The 21828-nt window shown below is 40.8% G+C and overlaps 2 protein-coding genes across 6 annotated transcripts in view; both read left to right on the top strand.

Annotated features, from left to right (window-relative positions):
• Positions 1-5031, top strand: part of LOC108025707 (insulin-like growth factor 2 mRNA-binding protein 1) — a 29698-nt gene extending 24667 nt beyond the window's left edge. For 3 of the 4 annotated variants that reach the window (XM_017096258.3, XM_050889472.1, XM_017096259.3), the window contains 4 exons: positions 2526-2900; positions 2973-3681; positions 3806-3961; positions 4060-5031. In XM_017096258.3, coding sequence (XP_016951747.1) covers positions 2526-2900; positions 2973-3681; positions 3806-3961; positions 4060-4455 — 1636 coding nt within the window. In that variant the 3' untranslated portion in view covers positions 4456-5031. Of the gene's footprint in view, positions 1-1590; positions 1765-2525; positions 2901-2972; positions 3682-3805; positions 3962-4059 lie in introns of all 4 variants that reach the window. The other variant, XM_044092945.2, reaches the window with a different exon arrangement.
• Positions 5032-15353: 10322 nt separating this feature from the next.
• LOC108025791 (ADP,ATP carrier protein) lies at positions 15354-21411 on the top strand. 2 transcript variants are annotated; one of them, XM_017096422.3, is made up of 4 exons: positions 15354-15502; positions 19783-20083; positions 20155-20282; positions 20352-21411. In XM_017096422.3, the coding sequence occupies exons 2-4, from the start codon at positions 19787-19789 to the stop codon at positions 20824-20826; spliced, it is 900 nt and encodes a 299-aa protein (XP_016951911.1). In that variant the 5' UTR covers positions 15354-15502; positions 19783-19786; the 3' UTR covers positions 20827-21411. The 2 variants fall into 2 exon arrangements, with proteins under 2 accessions (XP_016951911.1, XP_016951910.1); XM_017096421.2 differs by lacking the exon at positions 15354-15502 and adding an exon at positions 17860-17990.
• The last annotated feature ends 417 nt before the right edge of the window (positions 21412-21828 follow it).

The raw sequence follows: 21828 nt of genomic DNA, 5'->3' as shown, positions 1-21828 counted from the left end.
GGAGTGAAATTACTTCCAAGAAAAATAAACACGATATTAAATGTGCAACATTCCAGGCGTCGTTTGCGTTTGCCTGCGTCGTCGTCTTCTCTCGGTCTTATTTTTGTCCTACTCTTTTTTCGGTCTCTTCCGAGATCAACAACAAACAGCAGCAACAATGTTACACTCAAAAATAGGTCTACATTGTTTAATGGCATTGTTTAAATGGGAAATAAAAAAATATAATACATATTAAACCAAAAATATAATAAATATATTTTTAAATCAAATATTTTCCAATGTTGTTTGTCGAAAATATATGTGACATCAAATAATTTATTTTATTATATTTTTTGCTGTATAAAGAAGACGCTTCTCTTGCTCTTCGGCTGCTGCTCTTTCTCATTATTATTGCAATGCCGTGCAGTCAACAGGATGTTTACAAACTCGAAACTTGGTCTTTTCCCCAAAATCGAAATAAAATTTAATTGGTTCGGGGCAGAGATTTTGAAAATCGAATGTTTTGAATATTACACTGTTCGAAACCAGCTCGAAGTTTATAGACTTCAAGTTGAATTTCAAGAATGTAAAATCTCAAAAAGTGTTCCTCGGCTTCAGAACAGCTTACTACTTTTTTTTAAGAAATTTCTGGGGTGGGAGTATCGTCAGTCTTTCTCCCAATTCTACGCCCTCACTCTCATAATCGCGCTCTTTGTGTGCCCTGCCTGGGATTTGAATGTAACATTCTGCACACATCCATGCCCGACACCCGCATAAAACGCACATAACGCCCGGGGGATCTCTGCTACTTTTTGTGTTTTGCATCTCTTGGCCTAACTCCCCAACAAAATCCCCACCGCCACCCCAAGAAAAGAACATCTTACTTGTAAAACCGAACCCAAATCATTTGTATTGTCACGCTCGCTCGCTCGAATCGCTCTTTAGATGCTAGTTGGCTTGATCTCGCTCTGTCTTTGTGTTTATCTCTATCTGTATGCTCTCAGTGCTGCCGGGATCCGGGGGAATAAGAACTAAAATGTATCTATAAATGATAGAACTATTTGTCCTGTAATACACGTATGTAAACATGCTAATCAGGCTTGGACGCTCTAGACGAATTTGTACTTCTCTATCTTGTATTGTTTGTTTATAGAATCGTACGAGAGCTTTGGATTTTCTTTTTTAAGGATTGAATGATACTAGCGATCTTTTGCCAGGACTCTGGCAACGCTTATTTCCTTCACTCTGGCAACACTGCTTCGCAAGCTCTGGCAACTCTTCTTTCCTAGCTTCTCGACAGCACTCTTGAACGACTGCGCTTTCTCCCCACTGTTACTACTACTACTTACTAACTTTTCCTTTATTGGCATATACTTTCTTATCTAATTCATTTTCCCCCATTTCCCCCACTCACCCACTTCCCTCCCCCTTGTTTTTGGACTACTATCATAACCACTACGGCAACAACTACCACAACCACCGCTTCTACTTGTACTACAAACTACCAACTACAAACTACCAACTACAAACTACCAACTACTACTACTATTTTTGTTTCTTTTGTGTTTGTTTTTCTTGTTCTTGTGTGTTTTTACGCTATTTTCTTCACAGTGTTACGACATCAAAAATCTTAATAAGCGGCATACCGATGCAAACACGTTTCGAAGACATCGAACCGCTACTGAAGCCCTATGGCATCGTCAAACAGTGTGAGGCTATTTCTAGTAAGGATCAAAATACTCAAACAGTACATATAACATTCGAAAATCCTGAGCAGGCGCAAAGGTATATACCCAAAAACTACTCATTTTTTAAAACCTAAATCTAGAGCCCTCTATGGGCGCGGGCATGGGTCAGCCTGGCACCAGATCTCATGTAGAACCATTGATTTCTAGTGCTGGGCGGGGGAATAATTACCTATACATATATCTTTATATTGGGCGATGGTGGCGAAGATTTGGGCTCCCTATGATTGGAGTTTTTGCAGAATGCGTTTGTGTGTGGCTTACCTAAACCTTTTCCCAAATTTATATCTTTTCCAAATCTCCAAGACACCTAAATTGGCCATGTTTCCCTCGAATTTTGAAAAGTAAATATAATAAACTTGCATAATTAATTGCAGGCGATCCCCTAGATTCAGAATATATTTGTATTTACCAAAAATATATATCAATATACATACGAAAACTGTGTAATATATATGGTAAATGAAGGTATCAAGTATTATAATGTTTATTTCGAGTTCTATAGAATCTAAATGTGTGAATGTAATGCGTCAAGAAGGGTTTCGTGTTACCATAATTTCAAGTTCTGTTTGGGGATTTAATTCCACTTCCATGAATACCCCTAAATTGGATCGCTGGCCGAATGTTTAGAGATGCAGATTTGCAAAAGCATTTAGAATGAAATGCAGGCTCATCTGGGATACTGGCTGATTTTCCAGCGAACTCTCTTCAGGCAGCTGAATGCCTGTGGTCGTCCGGCGGCATCATCGAGCACTTGACTAATCAATAATTCCCCGTCCAATCATTCCCTCTCCCTCGCAGAGCTGCCGGTGGTCTGAACGGAGTCGAGTTCGAGGGCAACAAGCTGCATGCCGAGCAGCTGGACAAGAACCAGCGGCGCAGCCAGCGCAACCAGCGCAATCCGTATCCGGGAATGCCCGGCCCCGGGCGCCAGGCGGACTTCCCGCTGCGCATCCTGGTGCAGAGCGAGATGGTGGGCGCCATCATTGGCCGCCAGGGCAGCACCATCAGGACGATCACACAACAGAGCCGTGCTCGCGTCGACGTCCATCGCAAGGAGAACGTTGGCTCGCTGGAGAAATCCATCACGATCTATGGCAATCCGGAGAATTGCACCAATGCCTGCAAGCGCATCCTTGAGGTGATGCAGCAGGAGGCCCTCTCCACGAATAAGGGGTGAGTTCGCCCATAGCCTTCTCGATGTTTCAACTCTCTAATAAATCGTATCCTTGATCCTTGATTGTGCAGGGAAATTTGCCTTAAAATACTCGCCCACAACAACCTGATTGGACGGATCATTGGCAAGTCGGGCAACACCATCAAGCGGATCATGCAGGACACCGATACGAAGATCACCGTCAGCTCGATCAACGACATCAACAGCTTCAACTTGGAGCGCATCATCACGGTGAAGGGACTGATCGAGAACATGTCGCGTGCCGAGAACCAGATTAGCACCAAACTGCGCCAGAGCTACGAGAACGATCTGCAGGCGATGGCGCCGCAGAGCCTCATGTTCCCCGGTCTCCATCCCATGGCAATGATGTCGACACCGGGCAACGGCATGGTCTTCAATACGAGCATGCCGTTCCCCTCGTGTCAAAGCTTTGCCATGTCCAAGACCCCGGCCAGCGTGGTGCCGCCGGTCTTCCCCAATGACCTGCAGGAGACCACCTATCTCTATATACCGAACAACGCTGTCGGCGCCATCATTGGCACCAAGGGCTCGCACATCCGCAGCATAATGCGCTTCTCGAACGCATCCCTCAAAATTGCCCCCCTCGACGCCGACAAGCCGCTGGACCAACAAACGGAGCGCAAGGTGACGATTGTTGGCACACCGGAGGGTCAGTGGAAGGCGCAGTACATGATCTTCGAGAAGATGCGCGAGGAGGGCTTTATGTGTGGCACGGACGATGTGCGTCTCACGGTGGAGTTGCTTGTGGCCAGCTCGCAGGTAAATAGTGCTTCCATCTATCTGCCCCCCAGGAAATCAGCAGTTCACTGGATTAACTGACTGGTTAATGGAGTCCCTTGAGCCCTCGTAACAATAACCTTTTCCTATTTATCGCTTAACCTAGGTCGGTCGCATCATTGGCAAGGGTGGCCAGAATGTCCGCGAATTGCAGCGCGTGACGGGCAGTGTGATCAAGTTGCCGGAGCATGCCTTGGCACCGCCTTCCGGCGGAGATGAGGAGACCCCAGTGCACATTATTGGACCTTTCTACAGTGTACAGGTGGGTGTGATTACATGCCGGTGCTGCTATGCATACCTACAACTGATTGACATTATAATGTTACTAACAATGCCGACTCCTTGGCCTCCTCGTTTCAGTCTGCACAGCGACGCATCCGTGCCATGATGCTGTCCACAAATCCGCCGCCAATAACCAAAAAACAGAAAGCTGCCAAAGAACAATTGCAACAACAGCAACAGAGCCTAGCCGGAGCCGCGAGCAGCGGGTCCCAGCAGCAGCAGCAGCAACAGCAGCAGCCACTGTCGCCATCGCAACAGCAGGCGCTGCCGCCGCAATTGCATCATCAGCCCGTTTCGTCGGCGTCGTCATCGTCGACGCCGCCTGCACACCATCAGCAGCAGCAGGCGTCGACGGCAGCGACCTCGCACCAGTTGCAGCAGCAGCAGCAGCAGCAGCAGCCATCGCCGCCACCTGGAAATGCATCTGCGGCCGCGGCCCAGCAGCAGCAGCAGCTGGCGAGCTCACAGCAGTAAGGAGGAGGAATCAGCGATGAAGGAGAGCCGGCGCCGCAGCAGCAACAGTAGCAGTAGCAACAACTACAGCAGCAGCAAGAACAGCAGCAACAGCAACAGCAACGGCAACATCAACAACAACTGCAGCAGCGACAGCGCCAACAATAGCCAAGGCAGGGTTTTCTACTGTTGATACTACCTCCACAACAACACACCCAACACAATCTTCAATCCCCCTTTTCCCCCAACAACAACAACAACAACAACCACCACAACAACAACCACCCAAAATTTACAACCCTATAATTACAAGCTAACCGTAGGCGCCACCTTTGTGCTGGCACAGGCGACGGCAAAAGTAAGCAAACAACCTGGAGCAGTAACATAAACAAAATCATCAAATACATATATAAAAAGAAAAGATATAGGGAAAAGAATAACTACATCAAAAAGTGAGCCGCTTGAAGAAGCTCCACTAGTTCATAGACAGTGTATTGCAACTCTAACAAGAAGAACAACATCAGAACAGCAAGAATAACCATAACAACATTCTTCATTTGCATACTAAGAAATAAAGAGAAAACGTTAAAATAGAAAGCGCTATATCGATCACATCCAAACCACTAAATAACCACAAAAAAAGCAACAAAAACCAACTAAAAACACCCCGCCCGAACTTTGTGTTGTTGTTGTGCTTCTGTTAGGTGTTAACTTTTGTGTCGGCCAAGAGATCGACACCGCCCGAACAGTTTTCCCTTTTCAAGGCAGTACCAACTTGAAATATTAATCAGTTTTTTTTTAAGTAAACAATAGTTTCGACAACAGCAACAACAACACAAAGAGTCAGAGAAACTAACGAGAAAACCCCCAGAAACAACTAACAACAACCCAGAAATTTGAATGCAAGAGAGGAATTAAAGGATAAAGATGGAAACTTTAGTAGTGTATGCGTTATATTTTTTTTAAATATATTTAACTATAAAGCGTTTATTTTTAATTATTTTTTTTTAACAAAGATTTAGTAAGCTTACATTTAAGTGGAAAGAATCGAAGGAGAGAAGTGAGCCAAGCGAAAGAGAATGAGATTGTGAATCAAGCGAAAAGCGAAAAGGATTTGATTCCAAGAGAACCGAAAATTGTACACAAGCAAAACGTGAAACCAAGAAATATCCAAAACGACAGCCACCACAATGCAGACAAGGAAAACAACAAAAGCGTCAGGGAACACAAATATAAAAGCACCCACTATTTGGAGCCCACATCGAGGACACAGAACAACAAGGGTGCAGAAAGTTTCCAGCAAGCACTCACTTCTGGCCCCTAAAAGTGTATGTCAGTTGATGACGTTACGTGTACAATGTGTGCGACAGTTGATGCAACTGTTGGCGCCCCCCCTACGTTATACGTAGTATAACAGACCTCAGCCCAAAACCCAAACCACCAAAAAGAAACAACTATCTATGTATACAATATCGTTAAGAGCTGTACCGGATGGATCAGTGTGTATATTGGGACTATATTGATAGGACGGGATGTGGATGGAACAAGAAACGCCAGCGAGAGCAATGTTTACTGTACTGTACAGCTGTAAAATAGTTTTTTCGATGCCTAAAAACGTTGTTTGTATGGATGGATACGACGGAGACCAGTCATCATAATTTTTTTTTACTTCGCGACGGAAAGAGTTACAAGAATTGTTGATTATACTTATAGTGCGAAAGCAGCCGAAAGGAGGAGAAGACCTAAGGATCGAGAGGATGGGAAGGCTACAGCTACAAATGCCAGAGCGAGAGATAGTGTTAGAAGGAGGAAGGAAAGAGAAACTATTGTAATGTGTTTGCCTTGAAATGAAAACAAAACTAACTAGAAATGAAATGACGGTGCTGAAATGTTAATTTTTTTTAATCGATCGTTAACGTTAAGTGTTACGTTATAACGTTTGAGCGTGTATGAGAGACAAGCTGTTATACATGGATGGGACACTGCACTACACACGAAACGATAAACCAGCCAATCCGAACCCGAGTCAAAGTCTAACTCATAGCCACCACAAGCAATCAAAACCGAGAGACGCATTTCGTAGAGATCGTAATCGTAGATGGATAAACAGATAAACAGACAATATGTAACCATTGAACCACTACTGTATGACCAAACCATAGCTAGAGGCCGCAACCAAGTAACTGAATCGGAGCAACAAACAATCAAACTACAATCTACACCAGCCAAAATACAGCAACTAATGCAATAGCCCAATTTTGTGTTGTTTTGACATAGCTATTATCTACTTAGTAACTATACAATTTTTATTACTTTTTTTTGTAACGTAAATATTAAACTAATTGATATTCCATAGCGTTAGTGTTACGAAATAGTTGAGACGGACGCAGTCAACCAAGTCAAGTCAAATCAAATCAAAACGAAACGAAACGAGAGAAAACCCCAATCCCCAGCGATCCAATCCTTTTGTTTGTATAACACTTGCTTCGAAGGCAGACAGTTTCAAAACACTACATGAAAATCGGAAAATCAAGGCAAAATCGACATTTCGGCAAAAAGCAAACCTAAAAAGAAGGAAAAAATTACAACATTTCGGTCAAGCAAGCAACAACAAGAAAACGAAAAACTTTTGAGCGGCACATTATTTTGGATGGATAAAATACTTGTAATATTGAACAAAATTTTTGGACAAAAAACTCTAAGCCAACAAGAAGCGTGTACAAGCTTTAGGACAGCCCAATTTTTTGAAATAACACATTTTCTTTGTTCTTTTTTCGAGAAGAAACAAAAGAAAACAGAAAGCAGAAGCAGAAAAGATGATGAAATTTGAAGAAGATTGAAAAAGTAATTAAAATACCTCAATGTAAGTGCATTATCTTCTACAAAAAAAGAAAAAATACAACTAAAAACAAACTTGCAAAGCGTAAAAAATGGATAAAAGTAATGCTAAAACATCCTAATGAGAGAAAACGAAATATGAAAAAAGCCCTAAAAATAAAATGTAGATTATAAGCAAACAAATAACAGAAACAAATCATGAATGAAACAAAAACAAAAGCAAAAACACTACGAACCTAACCAGAACCGGAATCAAAGAAACAAACAGGCAGGAGAAGGCATATCAGCATTTCGATGAGAAATCTTCTAAAAGACAAGTGCTGGCGAACGGATCTTCTTCCGGAAAATCCAAGAGGCCAAGAGCCAGAGCAAAAACCAATCCGAACCCAATCTAAATCAAACCCACAGCAACCAATCAAACAATCACTCACCCACCAAAGCCCTTCGCGAAATAGTTTTGGGTCGAACTCCCCACCCAGACCACAAGTATGTACCATACCGACCGAAGCAGATCAACCCAGAGCAGAGGGATGTAGGAGAGATAGGAGCAGGATGCGGTTAGGAGGCATGGGAAGTGTATATAAGAATGTTGCGGGGCATTGACATTGACCTTTATATACGAGGAATCAAGCCGCTATATATGCGATATATATGTGTATGTTGAAAATGCGTGACATTTTGTTTTGTTATACTTGAGAATCTATATATGTATATCTATATATATGTATATAAATCTAATCAATTTCCCCCCCTTGTTTATAACGAATAATTATTCTAATTAATGATACCCATTTTACTCTTTTTTCCATGGAAAAATGTCCAAAGTTGTCAATGTGAAGACATATACATATGCATATATATCTATATATAGATATGTGGATCTATGCTTAAATACGATATTTATAAAGAGGAAGGAACGGAATTTTTCTAAAAGATTCCAAAGAAAAAGGAAAGAACAAAGAGATGAAAATTATTATTCCAAATGCTGAATCAAAGAAAAGTCAGATCGATGAAAGGGACGAGTTAATAATTTAGCTATAGCTCTGGTTTATTTTGACGGGGGGTTTAACACGATAAAAGATTAAAGATAAAAGGTAAAAGATAATATAAATGAGGACAAAGGTCGAGGAAATTGCGGAAAACTTGTGAGCTAGCGTGCGCGTTAAAAACGAAAACAAAGATAAGAATAAAGATAATGATAATGATGTAGAAAGAGAACTCAGTTTGAAGAACGAACAGAGAGAGAGAAAGAGAGTGGAAAGCGATTGTGAGAAGTGTGAAAAGCAGAAACGAAATTATTTTTTAGTATTTAGAGGCTATTTTATATCGTTATTAAAGCAGGTAGGAAAGTGAGGCAACGGTTAGGACGAGCGAGAGATGAGGGATAAATACCAGCAGTGAAAGCGAGAAATGAATGGCAGTTGAGCAGGAGCAAGTTAAATTTTAACCCAATGGGAAATCGAAGAAGCAGGGCAAAACTCGAGAAACAGCAGAACCTGGCGTGGGTGTAGGCGTAGCCTTTCGAAATCCCAGAGTACAGTCAACACCAAATGTACAAAGCTTTTGGGGTGCAACCCTGCTTACAAGGTTGCCACCTTTTCTAAACATTGCATTTTACTACAATCCAGTTTCTATTGTTCAAACATTTATGCCACACTCATGCCGATTTTGTGCAGTTTTCCCTCCGCAGAACGTTGAATTGAATTGTCCCATTGAGGAGAAAAAAAATGGAAAAGAAAAAAGAATAATGAGAAAAGTACTTTTTTGTGTTGTAAGTTGTGCCAAGTACTGATAACGTTTAAGGTGTGATAAACTCGTTTTTAAATTTAACAACTATTTAAACTATAAAAACTACTTACTAAAACAAAACAAAAAATTAAAATTTATAAAAAAAACTTATTATTTAACAACAAAAATGCTTTTGATGTACATTTTATACACAAACACACACACACACACGCGCGCAAGAACCAACATTACAAAAACACACACCAACCCACAAAAGTACTTTGACAGCCGATTTCTTTGGGAAGAGGAAAAGACAGGCGTAGAAACCCTAGGAACATCAGTTAAGAACAACACGTATAATCAACAACTACAACAACAACAACAATTTGCTTTGCTACCGGAATTCAGAAGGCTTAATTTAGTTTTGATTTATGAATATAATTTATAATTTAACACGAAACGAAAACAAACAAGTTTGTACTCTTTGAAAATGCAGTGAGATGAGAGGACAAAGAGGTAATCGATGTCGATGAAAAAAAAACGATAAACTCTTTACAAGCATAAAAATGTTACGAAACACGGATTAAGGGAAGAATACTTTTTTAAAAAGGAATATTTTTTTATATATGTACATATATATAAATATTTACAAAGGAAAACTAAACGAAAAGGAAGGGAAAACGTTTTTAGCGGTACAAACATGAGTACAAATCAAGTTTTATTATTTTGTAAAACACTTTTTTTTGTCTTTTATGAGAGGGGATTTTTTACCTATCGGAAGGAGTTTTCTTTAGGCATATACAAAACAAAAACAAAACGGAGTTGTTTTTTTCCTCAATTGTTAGGCGCGTGAGAGTTGGAGAAAGCGGACCGCAGCAGCCGAGTCAGGTAGCCAGACAGAGAGAGAAGACAGTTGATTAATGAGACATTCTATTAAAGCGAAGATAAGGATTAACGATAGGGATTTAACGATATAAAGCGAGTTTAACCATAAGTCAAGCTTGACCACAGAACAGCCAGGAGCAGAGACAGCAAACATAGAGCAGAAGAAGCAGAAGCAGAAGCAGATGCAGAAGAACAGGCAGAACAGGAGAACCGTTAGCCACGCAGAGAAAGCAGGAAGAAAGCAGCAAAAGCAGCAAGAAAGCAGAGCACATAGCCCGAAAAGCCAAGCCGCCACTCACACAGTGAACATGAGAACAAGAATATAACGAAAATCGAAAGTGAAGAACGTAAACTAAACCAATACGAGGATCAAGCGATCCCAGCGAAGGTAAAACAGCACAAATTTAATCGATACAAATTGGGGGTTCATTATTTTTTAGTTTCGAAAAGAAATTTGGACGCAAAATCAGCCAGAATCCAGAGCAGCCGGAAAAAGTTAAAGTCAGAGAAGCAGGCAGAAAAGATCTAAAGAATCGAAATCCAACTCACCCTGAAATACGACACAAAGCCACTAAAATTTGGAATCAACTGCAGAACGCATGGAATGGAACAGTGGAACGCATGGAAATCGCATGCGATCCGTAAAAAAACTAAATCTACAAAAAGGAAACCAATAAAACGCCGCAGAAAGCGTAAACTGAGAACTAAATCTAATAAAACCCAACCTGAATATAACATTTTTGAGAAGAGAAAACATGAAATAACACTTTCAACATTTACTATATATTTTTAGCATTTAAGAACCAAAAATGGAAGATAAAGAAAAACCTTTTGTGTCAGCCGTAAGAAAAAAATGTACTAAACGTTTACACACACACACACACACAAAACACACTTAAGAAAACGCAAAAAAAATCTAACAAAATTAAACCCAAAAAAATCGATTAAGCATTAACTAAACAAACACCCAACAACCGAAGGGAAGAGAGAGCCCAGAGCTTTGAACAACACACACACACTAAATTCTTTATGTAAAATTCGATAATGGAAACCCCTATTCGTAATGTAAATGTACAATAGCAACCACACAACATCAGCATTCATCAGAATGATGTATGATGTAGACAACGCATAGGAACGAGACGAGAAAACGAGAGAATCGAAGGGAAACGGAAGGAGCAAGCGAAACGAAAAGAAAAGAAAAAAGAAACGAAACGAAACGAAACGGAAACGGAAACGGAAACAGAACGAGATGAACGAATTCTCTTTGCCCCGACCACTGAGCTTTGTTTGTTTGTTTGTTTTTGTACATTTCAAGCATTTTGAATATATATACCTATATATTTGATAGTCCTTATTTAATATTATTCATATATATATATAAACTATGCATATATTTTTTTATTGTTTCGATTTGTAATAGATTATACACGGTAATCAACTGGAGACTGAGCTACAACATATATTTAGTTACCGTTATATTTATTGCAAAGACACACCCACACACCACACACCCATTCATACACTCGCACCCACACACCACCGCCCACCACCCACCACCCACATGCCACATGCCACACGCCACATCAAACTATATCCTAAACGAACTAAAACAATAATCTGCGAAGCCCATAAATAACTATAAAATAAATTATAACCCGATGAACTTGGCGATGTGTAGTAGGTTTATTGCATTTTATTTGGCATTTTTCGAAATGATTTCCGATTGATTTCGTACCACCTACCCATGTATGTATGGGAATGCCTGCGATTCCCGCTTATTTACTATATTTTTATAATTTTGTTGTTGTGTATTTCATTTTGCCGCCCTCGTCGCCCCCAAAACACTCCACTCCCTTGAAGCCCCCATGAGTCCCTTCCAAAAACAAAAAAAGAAAGAAACCCACCCAATCACCCATCCCTCCCCCACCCCCCTTTCACCTCCCTCCAGCGAGTGGTTTGCCTGTGTGATAGTAGTTTATAATTAAAACCATGCGCTGGAGTCCATCAGTCCCCCACTACCCACAACCCCATTGCCAGAAGCCCCAACAGCCCCAACATTTTTTCAATTTTTGAACGGCGAGCAAACTATATAGAAACCACTTTACACTTTATAATAAACTAAATCTTAAACGAAAAAAAAGCATAAAATTAAAGAGGAAAATTTACAAAAAAATACCACTATTTTTACATTAATTATTTTTAAAATTACCCCTATCTTTACCTAAATTAGTTTAGAGCTTTTTTTTTGCGTCGTCTACATTTTACGATTTAAGTTCATTTAATCTACACGTAATCTACGCGAGGAGGATGTGACGACACAGGATGTATCTACATTGTACATTGTATCTACATTACAGAGCTAAAATATCTATAAATATTATAAATATAACAAAAAAAGAGTAAAATATTATTAAAAAAAACCAAAAAAAAAAAAACAAAAAAAATTATTCCTTGCTTTGTTTTTATTTTCGTTGTAGTTCAGCAGTTATGATTTTCAGTATGTTGGTTTTATATTTTCCCATCCCAGTGGCTAAGTTTCGGCTCCCCGGCTCCCTCCCGATCCCGAGGTCCCGAATCGTTTCGCGCGGCTTTCGATGTTGTCCCCGTGCTGTGCCACACACCCGTAACCCCGTAACCAAGAGCAGTCGTCTAGTTATGAATTTAATGTGAATTTGAGCAGATGCGACACATTCGAGCGTACATAGATGTATACCTAGCCAACCACGCCGATCCTATATATGTATGTGGAGTACACTAAACTTGCGACTAACGCCTAACATAACCTAACGTAAACTAAAGTAACGAGTAAATGGATGAATAAACTACCTCAGCTTTGAATATTTCTATAGAAATGTTATTAAATGTATTCGAAGAGCGTAAGAAGTATACAAACAGTGCAGGACGCCGCCAGGGGGAAGTGAAACAGAAACAGAAACGGAAACTGAAACGGAAACCAAACAAAATGTCAAGGAAACAAGTTTTAGAGCTGCATTTATCTAGTATCAGTATCAGATCGATAAGGAAAACATAAACAAAACCAAAAAATATATTAAGTGTACGTTTTGCATATTCCTATATAGTTAACTAAAAAAAAAAACGTAAACGCCAGATGGGTAAACTCGAATACTACTATAACAATAATTTTGCGTCCATTTTTGTTGTTTCCTATACAAGTAAACGAAGTGAAAGCGAACAAGAGAAGCGAGGAACAGGAGGAGCGGGGCATTGAATTGTATTAACCGTCTCCCAGCCGCCAGTAAGGGAGCCACCACACACCCTATACATATATCGAATATCCACTCTGTGTATGTTTTGTATCTGCCTCGGCACATGTACCCCCAGCAGCGAGCTAGCCAACCCAGTAAGGGTCGCCATGGCTTTGCATTTGTTTAGCCCCGGTCCAAGTGCAGCGAACCGCCACCCCCTCAGCACCCCTCCCGAAAAGCCCACGATCCAAGAACTATATATACATAGGTGTACACATAACTAATCTGCGTAAGATGTTTTCCCCATTTCGGTGTAACTAAATGTTAATTGCTAGCGCTCAATACGAAATTACCCTATACCAGAGACCCACATTCAGCAAAAGGCAAAAACCAAAAAAGACACTGCTTAATTGTATCCCAAGGCCAAGGAAATATTAGAGAACAAGCTATACAACTAAACCGAATACAATTTTGTGAACATGTGAAAAACAAATCGAAAAGAAATTTACTCAATAAATGATTTTTCGTATATAAAAAGTGTTTCTTTAATTTTGAAATGGAAGCAATAGCCAAAATCAAAGAAAAAAACAGGTTACTCTTTAATCTGAGAATGAATAAATATTTAAAAATTTTAAATTGGAAAAGAATTTTTTGAAAAACTCCCTTATTTTTTCCTTATATATTAATTTACTATGAGAATCACATTATTTAATAGAGAAGGATTTATTTAATTAAATAAATAATAAATAATTTTATTGCATTTTAAACACCAACTTGTAATTTTTTAAATATTATTGAAAGACTCCTACATAATATATAATTTAAATGTAATATTCAAAAAGACCGCCAAAAGTAATCAAAAAAATCAAAAGAGGGCGCTCCAAAAATCAGTGCCAGCGGAGTTGCCAGACTACTCTTACAGTGGTGTCCGCTAAATGATCTCTCGGCTAAGCTAGCGAGGACACCCACCATTCATGTTAACCCTAACATTAGAGATGTGCTCGTTACCGATAGTCGCAGCCAGGTCACAGCTGTGTATTTTTATATTCCAGTTATCGATAAGTTGAGAACGCTCCTTTGTTAACAGGAATGTTAAGATGCAACGCTTTCTCTAACAGTGGCAGAGCAGCACACCGGGCAAAAATGCGATCTGCCTTCACATAAAGATAATTTATGCCAATGTTTCAAAAAAGTTCGGCGCTCATGAAATATCCTACAAAAAGAAAAGAAAAGCGACAGTTAATATTACAGCAAATGCCTACTTTGCTTTTCGAGTACTACTCCCAAATTCAATCATTCCCTTAATAATAATTTATAAAATCCCTCATTGCCAAATCGGAGCGGTTCGCTTTAATTTTCAGTTAACGCTGACTTAAGTTAAAATCTCCGCTTGCTTTAATTTTTTTTTAATATTTTAAATATAAACAATAACTTTAAGCAACATTGTGTAGGAAAAAAACTTAATAAAAAATAATAAAACCATACACCATTTTTTTAACATTTTGATAATGCAAAAGTATGAATGCATATGTAAAACAACGAATATATATTTTTGGTAAGTCGATTTTTCAATAATCTGGAGCACATTAACTACCGCTGGATTTGATTTTTAGGCAAAAATAAATCGACAACGACTTAACTTAGTTCCATTTTTTTAAGATAGCCTGAAAAGTTTGTAACATTTACCAAATTTGACTAACTTAACCATAAAAACATAAAATATTTTTTACTTTTATTTTTGCTAAATGTTTCTTTTTTAAGAAAATATCTCACAAAATTACATTCTTCTTACTCTTTCTAAGAAAAAGCTACAGATATTTGAAAGCAAAATAAACACTCTGGCCCACTGTGCACTGTTCGAAAAGGGTTGCATTTAACATTTCCGGGAAACTTTTAGGGATGGGCCAGTTACCGACAATCGCCTGGTCACCCCGATTTATTTTTATTTTATTCTTCCCAGTCACCGATATCGAATATCCCACCGACACTTACGTGGCTCTTACGTTTGCCGTACTCTACGTTTTTGCCACTTACGTTTGCCGATGGCTATAAGTCAGGGGAAAAATAAAGCGAGATAAACATTTGATTTTATCCAAAAAAAAATGTATGAATTAATATTTAAATGTATATCCACATAACTTAAGGCAAGTGGTATTTTTCTGCCTCTTTCACTGACTTACGTAGCTCTTACGTTCCTTGGCACTTACGTTTCTGCCACTACGTTGCGATGTATCGGTGAGAAAGTATCGCGAATATCACGATATTTTATTCGGAAATCGATGTGCTTTTCGCATCCCCACGTCCCCACACTTCACGAATTTTCATTCGCCAAGTGAGCACGCGGCTTCGTCTGGTTCTGCAAAAGAAGTTTTTATTCTGTGACTTTTGTGAGAAGTTATCAACTGAAGGTATTGTGCTATTTTCTATTCCTATCACCTACCCACGGCCTTTTTGACTAAAAATAAAAAGGCGGCGACAAGTGCATGGCGAGCCCAGTAAAATGCCATTGATTTTTTTATTCACGTCACCTTGCGCTAGATTCTGTAGTTATGTAATGTGCTAATTTTTTTAATGTGTCGGTGGTGGTTCAACTAATTGTCTAATTGCACGGCGAGCGGCTCAGGCTCGAAGGCGCCGAAAATAGCCCCTAAAAGGGGCTTAAAAGCCGAAAAGTGCTTACATAACCAAGGCGAGCAGATAGCTGTGCAGAAACTGAGTTTGCCTTGACAGAAACACGTAATAAACCGGGCGTTTTGGCTTCCGTTTTTGATCTTTGATCCGGAAAAGAGAAAACTAAAGCCACGCCGGATCATTTTGCCCAATTTTTCAGTGGCCTTTTTTTTTGCAACCACGCTGGAACTGCCAACTTATGCAATTGGCAGCGAGTTGGCAGGCCGGCTCGTCGGTGTGAGCATTTTGCACATCAGCCAGCCATGGGTGTTGCCTGGCGATTATTGACGCTGCCGCTGAGTCAAATGGGCCTGCATTTGCATAGTTATGGTAGAAAGTAGAGCAAATGCAGGCGATTTATTAGTGGAAAGTGTGGCAATTGATTGTTCTACAGCCCACTCACACACACACACACACACGCGCGCACTTTGGCGAATAAATTCCATGTGCCACTAGCGCCCTCTCGCTCGCTCCCAGGCCAGACACCAGCTGCGCGTGCAAGTGCTTAGCTGTGTGTGAGTGTGCGAGAGAGGATGAGTAAGAGTGCCGTTTCTTAAGAGAACATGTAACCAACTCTCTTTTCTGACCTGCTTTCTTTGCACTTTTCTACGTTAAAGGTAAAAAGTTCTTGCAAAGAACGGGTATCCCCAGCTTTAGCAGATCTTTCCCTACGCTCTTCGTAACCCCTTGTGACGCCAATCGCTAGGCGTCGTCTAGTATTCATGTGATTTATGTTTATTTTGCCCCTTTGTGTGGCCTTTTAGCGCCATTTTGCACTGATTAGAGATTAGTGTTTATTATTACATCTCGCTCGCGAATCGCATCACATTTCCCGCTGGCTGGGCGGAAATTTTCAAGCCGCCTGCTTATTCCACACCCTTTTTTTTTGTTTAGTCTTGCAAGTCCAATTGCCACACCGAGCGAAAAGATAAGCTTGCAAATTTTTGCAGCCACTGCAATTTTTATCTCTATTTTCGCACGCTCTCTCGCAGCCAGCGCTCTCTTTTGTTTTTTATGTAATTTCTTTTGCGATAACGGGACCTTGAAAAAGCGTCGCAGACAGTTATATAAATAACTGTATTAGCAGCGGCGTTTATCTAATCGCTTCACGCACTTTTTTTTCGAGCTGCCGCCCTTCCGCGTGCGCGAAAGAGACGGAGAGCGAAGAGAGTGGGTGAGCGAGAGAGAGAGAGAGAGCGGCAAGCGGACGTCAGAAAGCCAAGTCACATGCTAACAGTGTTGACTACATTTTGCAATGAAGCCAAATGTTAAAAATAGCTAAACAATATATGTATATTGTAAAAAATAAATGAAACAACTTAATTGCTTTTAGTTGTTTATTTTTAGGAGTTTTTAATCAATTAATATATATTTTTATAGGCACGCAATTTTAAAAACAACTACATTAGACTTTGTTTCCTCTTGGTTTGATTAAGTTTCTTAATTTGTTTCCCTTAAATAAGCATGTTATGTGAATTTGGAAACCAACAAGCCAAATTAACAAATTCTGGCTATTAAAAAACTAGCCAACTTGTCAGCACTGTCTGCTACGCAGCTGACTTGTCGGCTCTTTGCCAAATGTAAAATGTTGTGCGTTTCTTTTTCTTTCCTCTTCTCTTCTTTTTTTTTTTGGCAAGCATTTAGAAAGCGCCGCTGAAACCTCGAAAGGGGTAAATGAAAAACAATTGGCCATATATGCATTTTCGGGCATGGCTAAAACGAAACAAAAAGTGTTTGCTAATGAGTACAAATTGCGGTGCTAGTACAACACTTCCTCTTATGCAACGGACGGCATTGAATTCGAATTCTTAGCACTGATAAGCGGCGATCTCTCGCTCCTTGCCAGCCGCCTCCCCCTGCCAGCACCCACCCTCTCTCCGTCCCTCTCGCTTGCACACGTGCTGTTGCCAACCGCTGGTCGGCGCTCTCCTCTCCGCATTTCGCACATTTCTCCCACTCTCTTCTGTGCCGTCTCCCCCCTCTCTCTCCCTCCCGCTCCCTCGCTCATCTGTTGCTGAACTTGACGACGACCGTCGTGGTCGCTGTCGCCGCCAACGCCGCTGCCGCCGCCGGCGCAGGCAGCGCAGGCTAGCTGGCTGACTTCGGCGAACGGAACTTTCACAAGCAATTCAGTTGCCGTCCGGTTCAGATTCAGACTTCTGACTTCCAAGGAATAAGGATAATTTTTTTTCGGTTTTGTGCTGTGATATAAAACACATACAAATAGTACGTATGGCCAACGAATTGGAAATCAATTATCGAGCCGAGTGCAAGCCAAAGCATTCATCACCATCATCAAATAGCATTAGAAAACAAACGCGTGTGTGACTCTCTTCCTTTTTTTTTTAATGAAAAGAACTTGCCTGGTTATGTAAAAGCAATAAGCAATAAGAGTTGAACTTGAATCATTAAAACGTTTTTTTTTGTTTTCTGGTGTGCGGTGCCTGACTTTTCGGTCTTATGCAATCCATAACAATGAATAAGGCACGAACTTAACCCTGGATTGTTGTGTGGAGGATACTACTCGGCCTTCGGTGGCAGGTGGAAGCTTTCCACGTGCAACCGTAGAATTTTTTCCAGCTGAGGCTATTACATCACGAGTTCTCGTGTCTCTCTCTCGCTCGCTCGCTCGCTTTGCCGCACAAGAAAGCTTCGCTCTCTCCTTCCAGTGGTCAATCAAATGAAAAGTTTAACCCGATTAGATAACGGTTGTTTGGAAGAGAGGAGCCTCAGCCAGCGAAAGGCATAAGAGAAGCAAAGCTCTCTTTGGCTTTGCCATCGCATTGCCAAGTGTTACATAAACCCATTGTGTCAATGAAATGCTAATTTAATTTCGCTGAATTTTATTGAAACACACGGCTGAGGAAGAGCAGCGCCACTGCTGCTCTTGAAAGTCTAAATTTAACGAGAAAGCGAAGCGAAACACGCTTCAATGGCGAATGCCAGCTGCCAAATGCCAAAAAAAAAAGTGTGGCCCCTATAGCCATCTTGCTCACTCCCACACCAAGGCCCATATGTACTGGCTTTTTCCATTGGACTTTTTCTTATATTCTATTCTATTCTCAACTTTTTCTATACTTTTTTCTCACGGTGTGGCAATTATGCAATCCCCAGCATTACTCAATGAAAACCAGTAAAAGGCTGTTTTATTTAACTAGAACTGCAAACAATTTATGCCATCGAATTGGATAGGCACAGAGTGCCACGTAATACCTTTTCCCCAACCGCAAGATACAGATACTGTATCTTTAGTTTCGGGCTGAAAACTGGTTAGAACTCCCAGAGATTTTCCAGCAATATTCACTTATTTAGCTGACCTGAAAACACGTGGCAACCACCTAGCAATAATCTTTTTGCACAAAAACCAGTTTTACCGGCAACGGGCAGCACTCATACCCATGCGAACGCTTCTTTGTTGTACCGAAAATATATATGTATCATCCATTACTAACCACCTCTAAACTTAAGTTATTATATGTTCCATATTCCATACTAACACATTGTTATACCACATTATGTACTGCATGTTCTTACCATCTGCGCGTTTTCATTTGTCGCTTATGTATATCTTTCACCAACTTTATAAAACCCAAAGTGCTTATCCAAAACAAAAAAAAAAAAGTGCATGTCTTTCGGTTTCGGTTTGTGTCTGCCATCCCACCCATCGTTTATTATTTTAGAGCATTGACAATTTTCACATTTTCATTTGGCTTTGGGCTCTATTCTTCTATTGTGTGCCCTCTGCACACCTGTGTAAAGAAAGTGAATCGTACATCCATCATACAAACGTATTAGATCGTAAAATCGTAAAACGTAACATTATGCAACGCATGGGGTGTGCCACCTCCCAGCTCGTATATCAAGCACCATCACCACCTGCATGACATTGGGATAGATCTTCCATCCAAAATCATCAATATCATCAATATGCGCCGCCGGGGTATCATCCAACGATGGCCAATTGAGACAAAAAGGAGATTAATCCGAGTTTCGGGCAATTGCGCAATGTGTTTTGCAGCAAAATGGGCAAGGATTTTGATGCTGTTGGATTCGTCAAGGATTTCGCTGCTGGAGGCATCTCCGCAGCCGTCTCCAAGACTGCCGTCGCCCCCATTGAGCGTGTGAAACTGCTCCTGCAGGTTCAGCACATCTCGAAACAAATCAGCCCCGACAAGCAGTACAAGGGCATGGTTGATTGCTTTATCCGCATTCCAAAGGAACAGGGATTCTCGTCGTTCTGGCGCGGTAACTTGGCCAACGTCATCAGATACTTCCCGACCCAGGCTCTGAACTTTGCCTTCAAGGACAAGTACAAGCAGGTGAGTTGTCTCGCGACAGTCTAACGAGCACTTAGAACCCAATTCTAACATGTATGGCTTGCATATCATAGGTCTTCCTGGGAGGTGTTGACAAGAACACCCAGTTCTGGCGCTACTTCGCCGGTAACTTGGCCTCCGGTGGTGCCGCTGGTGCCACCTCTCTGTGCTTTGTCTACCCCTTGGACTTTGCCCGTACTCGGTAAGTTTGGAATAGCACAGAACAAAACCCATCAGATATTAACAATGCCATGTGATGTTTATATTACAGCTTGGCTGCTGATACCGGCAAGGGAGGTGCTCGTGAATTCACCGGTCTGGGCAACTGCTTGACCAAGATCTTCAAGAGCGACGGTCTCGTTGGTCTGTACCGCGGCTTCGGTGTGTCTGTCCAGGGCATCATCATCTACCGTGCCTCGTACTTCGGCTTCTACGATACCGCTCGCGGCATGCTGCCCGACCCCAAGAACACACCCATCTACATCAGCTGGGCCATCGCCCAGGTGGTGACCACCGTCGCTGGCATCGTGTCCTATCCCTTCGATACCGTGCGTCGTCGCATGATGATGCAGTCGGGTCGCAAGGCCACCGAGGTCATCTACAAGAACACACTGCACTGCTGGGCCACCATTGCCAAGCAGGAGGGCACCGGTGCCTTCTTCAAGGGCGCCTTCTCCAACGTTCTCAGAGGCACTGGCGGCGCTTTCGTGCTTGTGTTGTACGATGAGATCAAGAAGTTCTTGTAAATTAAATTATTAAATTATTCAAACAAGCAAAATACAACAACATACAACAACAACAACAAAACTAAACACTACCAGCTAATTATGTTAGATAACTGAAAGAGAAAGCTAAAAACAGCAAAAGCAAAAGCAACAGCAAAGTTTGATCTGCAACCAACACCTCTTACCAAGAACAACGGCAAGCAATAAGAACCCTTCCACCCACTCCCCCTGATATAATTGTAACGATTATATTGTTTATAATAACTGGGAAATTAATTTACGGAACGATGGCCAGAGTCAATAGAACAACCATACAGCGGCGATGCTAGGAGAGGAGGATGCGGCTCGGCTCATGATAGAGACCCACTACACTGAAGGACGAACGAACATAGCGACGATATTATTGATTAGTATTGTTAAGTTTGGGTTAGGCTATTTACCATATACCATTTCATGTTGCTGGGTCGCGCCACATCTCCCCAGCCAAATCAGTGTTATCGACAGGGTGCGGGAGTCGACCGAAGACCTGTAGACTCCTCAGCATCCGGCACGACAAACAAACTCAACTCCGGTTGGTTTAAAAATATATAAAAATTGATAAAAATAGTACAATCTTGTGTTTTTCCTTGTGCGTGTGCGTGCTTTGGTTTTTGCCAATTTCAGTAGCATACTTTGAGTTTACTTGCAGTGGTCTAACCGATTCGGTTCCGAATGGAATGTGAGATGTTTGGTTGATTGGATGTTTTAAAGCGACGTTTGGTGAGCCTAAAAGTGCACCTCACGAAATGAAGGAAAGTGTTGTACAAATAAACAATTTTTTCTTTTTAAGTCATAAAAACTTTCTAAAATATTCCGTCTTTTAATATTTGAGCAAATTGAGTACATAATTAGGAATATATTTGTTTACTTCTTTACATATTTCCTTATTGTTTCTTAATTTATATATTATTTTTAGTTTATTTACTTATTTATATTTATATTTTATTTCTTTATTTATATTTTATTTGTTTATTTATATTTTAT

The sequence above is a fragment of the Drosophila biarmipes genome, chromosome X (genome assembly GCF_025231255.1).
Source record: "Drosophila biarmipes strain raj3 chromosome X, RU_DBia_V1.1, whole genome shotgun sequence".
Lineage (NCBI taxonomy): Eukaryota > Metazoa > Arthropoda > Insecta > Diptera > Drosophilidae > Drosophila > Drosophila biarmipes.
This window is presented reverse-complemented; position numbering and strand designations above follow the sequence as displayed.

Bases quoted from the DNA above. Each gene is read 5' to 3' on its own strand.
- LOC108025791 (XM_017096422.3), top strand. From the start codon at position 19,787: ATGGGCAAGGATTTTGATGCTGTTGGATTCGTCAAGGATTTCGCTGCT. The intron at 20,084-20,154 runs GTGAGTTGTCTC...TGCATATCATAG, and splicing joins TCAAGGACAAGTACAAGCAG to GTCTTCCTGGGAGGTGTTGA. The intron at 20,283-20,351 runs GTAAGTTTGGAA...TTTATATTACAG, and splicing joins TTGGACTTTGCCCGTACTCG to CTTGGCTGCTGATACCGGCA.